This window comes from Glycine max, chromosome 14 (assembly GCF_000004515.6).
Source record: "Glycine max cultivar Williams 82 chromosome 14, Glycine_max_v4.0, whole genome shotgun sequence".
Classification (NCBI taxonomy): domain Eukaryota; kingdom Viridiplantae; phylum Streptophyta; class Magnoliopsida; order Fabales; family Fabaceae; genus Glycine; species Glycine max.
In genome coordinates this window covers 26,654,681-26,660,418 of record NC_038250.2, presented here as the reverse complement: position 1 = coordinate 26,660,418, position 5,738 = coordinate 26,654,681, and the positions used below count along the sequence as shown (strand labels likewise).

The following is a 5,738-nucleotide window of genomic DNA, read 5'->3' as shown; positions in this document are numbered from 1 at the left end:
GCTTGGAAAAACCTTGTCCATGCAATTTAATCTATTGAGAGGAGCCCTCCATTTTCTTTTTCTTTAGTTTCTTTCTTTCTATGGCAGCTGCAGAAACTTTTTATTATTTAATTGTTGACCCAATTACAGAGATACAGCTAACATACAAGTAAACATGCAGTGTCAAAAATAATAAAACCACTAAAGTCAGAATAATAGTTCAAAATATCAAAACATATGAAGTAGGAAAATTTTTTACTTTTGAGTAATTAATTAACTTTCGATCATCGAGTCTACCAAAATATGGCCTAAACAAAAACGGCTTCAAGAAATAATAAGAGTCCTCATGAGACCAGTCTACATAAACTAAAAAATTATGAGTCGGGGAAAAAAACCATTCCCTAACAGAATTAGAATGAAAAAAGAAAGAAAGAGAGAAACGAAGAAGAACTCTCTAATGGGTATATAATAACTCCGCTACAAATTAAAATTACCAGAGGCTCCACCGCAGCTGTCCTACACTAGCACCTTCTAGATAAGCTGCCTGAAATCGGGGCCCACGGGTTGGTGGATCAAGTAATCGTCACCGTTGGATACATCAAACATCATGTTCTGATGATGTTGATGATGGTGATGGTTATGATTATGGTGGTGGTGGTGTAGGAACTGTTGTTGTTGCTGGTGGTGCTGCTGGTGGTGTTGCTGGGCCCGCACCATTTCCTTCTGCCTTCGCAGCTCCAGCACCTTGCGGTGCGAGTTGGAGTGCTTAGTCAGAACAAAAGTCGGGCTCGCCGCGGGCCTGTACTCGGGCACCAGCCTGCCCGACTTGAACCTCACGCCACAAGCGTTGCACAGAGTCTTCGGTCCCATGGGCCCGGTCCGCCACTGCGGGGTCTTGTCCGTGGCGCAGTGCAAGCACCTGCGCCCGTCCCCGCCACTGCCGTTGCCATCGCTGCCGCTGTCCTTCTTCCTCGGCCCGGCCTTTGCGGCCTTTTTTGCTGGGGCCGGCCCGTGCTCGGCGGGAGCAGGAACGGTGACCTCGGAGTCCGAGGACGATGAGGTTGTCGGGGACAGGACGAGGAGGCGCGAGGCCCAGTTGCATGGGGGCCCGCGGGACCTCTTGCTGCGGGCCTTGGCTGGAACCGACACTTCCGAATTGAATATTGGGCTGTTTCTGGTGGGCTCATAGTGGAGCCCGCCGCTTTTGGTGGTGGGCTCCGGGGTGTGGGGCCCGCTTCTGGTGGTGGGCTCGTAGTGGAACTCGCGGGCCTCTGATACGTCGTAGTTTCGCGCATTCATGCCTGATATCAGCTGCATCTGCTGCAGGTCCTCGCTCGAAAACGACTCCTCCACGAAATTCGAAAGCCATTCTAACTCCGCGATGTCATCATACTGCTTTTCAAATTTCAATCGCAAAACCATTAGCTCTATAAAAAAAAACATTAATGTAAATATTACTATGATATAATATAATGTCTATATTTGTTATTATTGTATATACATTAATTTCTTGCAGGGTCATTTCATCATGTTCAGCTAGCTAATGCTTCCACATGTGCAGTAATCAACCGTAGCATTTATTTACGTTAGTTATAGCCAGCGAATAAATTTCAATGTTTTTTTTAAAAATGTAATAATTTGAAGGAATTATTGTAAGAGAAGTAGTTTTTGGGCCGTGAAATGTGGATAATTCTGTTACGTTTCCTGAAATTCGTGGCAGGATGAGAGAAGGACAAAACTAGCTGTGATATTTGTTTACACAAGTTAGCTATTTTAACGGGAGAAAAAAAAAGGTCAAATTGGTACGTTACTCATCGGTTATGTTACGAGGTTGTGAAATTTGTTTACACAAGTTAGCTATTTCAAGTATTGGGAGGCATGTACGTTACTCATCGGTTATGTTACGAGGTTGTGAAATGTATTGAGTTTTACCACAAGAAATCGAAGACAAAAAATGCTTAACCAACTTAGGTAGATTCTTGATGTGAATTGTATTAGTTTGATAATTGAATGTTGTGGAGGAGTAATACAAATAACTAATGTTATAAATAATAATAATAATATTATTACAACTATATATTGTTATAATTAATTAACTAATGTACTATACCGGAACGCAGAGGTCACCGGAGAAATGGCCGTCGGATAGATTCTGGCTACCGACATCAGGGACGGTATTGGGGTCGGAGCCAGAGAAGGAGGAGGAGTTGCAGCTGTCAACGACGGTGGTGACGGTGGAAGAGTCGGTCGTGATGGAGTCGAAGGTGGCGTCGGTGATGACAACGTCGTCGTTGGAGAAGTCCAAGAGGTCCTCCACAATGAAGTTGTCCGGGTTGTTGTTGTTCTTGTTGGTGTCGAAGGTGAATTGTGGGAAAATTGGGGAAGAGTTGGGTGATTCCATGGCTAAGAAGAAAAAGGGTTTTTTTTTTTTTTCTGTGTTGTGTTGTTTTGAAGATAAAATTTTTAGATTCTTCTAGGTTAGGAGGGAAAATGGCGATGACGACGTAACAAGAAGAGTGAAGAAAATTAGTGAGTGAGAAAGTATAGGGAGTTTGAGGAAAAAGTGAGAGAGGGTGTGGTTTTGAGTGGAGACTGGGAGAGAGAGAAAAGGAGAGAAGAGGGTTTATTTGCGCTTGAAGGGGACAAGCGACACCTAAATTATAGGACTTTTCTTTTGTGCCTCGTTTTTTTCATTTTCTTTTTTAACCAGGGAGGAGAAAAAAGTCTCCTGCCGCAAAAATTAAAAGTGAAATAAAAAGCCTAAAATATTAAATTAAAGAGGTTGAGTTAAAAAAAACCAAAGGAATTTAATCTTGAAGTTACTTTGATGCCCTTTTCCTTTGCCGGTTTTCTCCTCGTTTTAATACAAAAAACAATCTTACAATTTTGTCCTCTAAGGTTAAGGCACTAGCTAGAGCATTAACATTTTAAATATTGATTATAGATGTAATTAGGTTTATGTTGTGCTATAGGGAGACCTGCACACTTACTATTAGATTCTAATCTTGAATTTTCTTGCTAATTCTTCTTTTTTTATATATTGATTTGTTTATACCGTATTAAGAATATTTGTATGCAGATATTATATTAATTTTAAAATTATATATGAGACCACTAGCTTGGCAGAATCGATTAGAGTTGACCTAGTAGTAAAAAGTTTAGATAGTTAGATTCAAATTTAGTTGTCGCAATTACACTTAAAAAGGAATTTCGGGATAGGAAAATAATTGTTCAGAGTTTAGAGTCAGTTCAGTGAGAAAAAAATAGATAATTAAGTCTTAAATTTAAATTTTGTTGAATCTGATAGAATCTAGAGTTTGCTATATTAAAAACACAAATGTTAAAATTTAGGGTATTTCCAAACTCATAGTACTGAGCAAGAATATAAAGTTTGGTGTCTTTGAAAACTAAAAACATTGAAGTGCGTATAGTTTACATGCACTTCAATTATTTTAGCCATATGCTCACGATACTTGTACCAACTATAGCTTAAGGTAGAAGCAACTTAGATCGAACATATATCAATTGGAGGGCACACTCGAAGGGGGGAAAAAGACCAGGTGCACGTGGTATGTGATGATGATCATGGAAGTTGTACAAACTATAGAAAAATGAAATGATGAGCGAATGTACGCACGCAACGTAATCATTTTCTCGATAATTGCTCAACACCTCAATGTATAGCACCAAGTACCAAAGCTTGGCTTAGAATATCAATTTGGTCACGTAAAAAGGTGCAAGGGTAAAAACGTCAAACTATTCCCATTTCAAATTGAATATTTTGTATACTATAGGCATAAATTAAACAAGGATAAAAGGGTGATTAATGTGTTATTGAATTCAATCCCTTAGGAAGCGATCAAAGAGGTTTACAGCGCGATTCTTTTGCTTTGTTTACTTTTTTTTCCCTTTTGTTTCTCGGGAGTAGGGCTATCTATTTAAATAATTATCATCAATGTTTTGACTTTGTTGGGTCTTTCTATAGAACTAATGCTATATTTTTAGTAAGTTAGTTTATTCCTAGAGTATTGTTACTGACGAAGATTTGAAACGAGTGGTTAGATTAAACATTTATTATTAATTAATTAATATTTGGATAGAGATATAGCTAAGGGAGAAAGAGAAGAAGAGTGCGGATGTGACAAACGTGTGTTCCGGCCGTGTTCAAAGTGCCTTCCGATTCGGTTATCACTTTTCACCTTGCGTTGACAGCTAAGATTCATGAGCGAGTCAGCTGTTAAAATAATTTTGACTTATGGTTCAAATTTTAAGAGCTCGTGTGTAAAACAAAAGCTACCACATGGAAGACAATATACACGTTATATAGAAGACCATAACCACTTTAATAAGACAAAAGGCACAATAAGAGGTTATTAAAAACTGAAAAAAAAAATTCACTCGTACACATATCATTTTACATTGGTTTACAAGAAATTTTTGTGTGCGCATATATTTAACACCCATTTCTTAGATACAATCAATAGATAATTGATATAATTAGTTTTTTTCTTATTAATTTTAATTTGTTCCTTCTAATGATAAGAAAATGATATAATTAGTTTCCTTTTATAAAAAAATTGATCTTATAAAGTTATTTTAAATAATAATAAAATATAATTTCTCTTATTATCTTTTGTTTATTTAAATAAAACAAAAAATGTAACCAACTAACAAAACCAGAAATTTTATAAATATATTTTCTATGTATTTTTTAATACATTTGTATATTATATTATATGAAATATATTAAATAGATTAGTATTTATATATTTTAAAACCTATTTGTAATTTCCTTTTAAAATACATATAAAATTTATTTACAAATTATAGGTATTATATAAAATATATTAATTAAATTTTTTAATTTATTAAAAATTATTAAAATCATCTAATAAGAATATATATATATATATATATATATATAATATATATATATAATATAATTAGTATCTAGTCACAGTTGTTATCAACTCTATATACGGATAATTTCTTGTTGAACGAGTTAAATAATTTTATTAATAACGAATAAAATTTTATTAATATATTTTATATGTATTTTAAAATGAATATATAAATAGGATTTTAAAATATATAAATACTAATGTATAAATTAAAAATATATATACAAAATATATTAAATAGATTATTTAAAATATATTATAAAATTAGTATTAACAACAGTGGCTATCAAATCTAGATATGTATAATTTCTTGTTGAACGAAAGTGAAAAATTAAAATTTAGTTCTTAAGTATACCCAAGGGTGTAAAAAATTCATTACCGTTAACATAATTCTAACGCCATGCATACATGGCATTTTCTTAATGAAAAACATGCAAACGTTTCATGCCATGTCAATGAATATTGAAAAGGACAATTTTGTCATCAATAACTGATTTTTTTGTCTCCCTCTCCCTCTAATGTTAATATTGCAATAGAGTGAATAGGCAATTTAGTCCCTGAGATTGTAACCACTTTGCATATTAGTCCCTGACTTAAATTTTAATTCATAATAGTCCCTAACTTTACCTCCGTTATGCAAATAAGTCTCTGCTGTTAAAATCTAATTTCCTCCGTTAGTCAAATGTCTATTTGGCAAATGTAAGCATCCAATGTGGCAGGTTTGAGTCCAAGTCAGCAATATTATGTGGCAAGACAAGGACTGAATTGAAAAATTAGGTTTAAAAGAAATAAAAAATGAAGTAAACCCATTTTCCCTTTCACTGTTGCTCTTCCCTCCCCTGCAGCTGCCAAACCTCT

The 5,738-nt window shown here is 35.1% G+C and overlaps 1 protein-coding gene across 1 annotated transcript; it reads right to left on the bottom strand.

The window, feature by feature from the left end:
- Window positions 1-222: 222 nt before the first annotated feature.
- LOC100800146 (GATA transcription factor 12) lies at window positions 223-2,653 on the bottom strand. Its single transcript, XM_003545560.4, has 2 exons — window positions 2,090-2,653; window positions 223-1,371 (listed from the first exon to the last, which is right to left on the bottom strand). The coding sequence occupies exons 1-2, from the start codon at window positions 2,378-2,380 to the stop codon at window positions 511-513; spliced, it is 1,152 nt and encodes a 383-aa protein (XP_003545608.1). The 5' UTR covers window positions 2,381-2,653; the 3' UTR covers window positions 223-510.
- Between the last annotated feature and the right edge of the window lie 3,085 nt (window positions 2,654-5,738).

Excerpts from the sequence above, each read along its gene's own strand:
- LOC100800146 (XM_003545560.4), bottom strand. The coding sequence starts at position 2,380 with ATGGAATCACCCAACTCTTCCCCAATTTTCCCACAATTCACCTTCGAC. Across the intron at positions 1,372-2,089 it reads CCGGTGACCTCTGCGTTCCG|TATGATGACATCGCGGAGTT; the intron begins GTATAGTACATT and ends TTTGAAAAGCAG.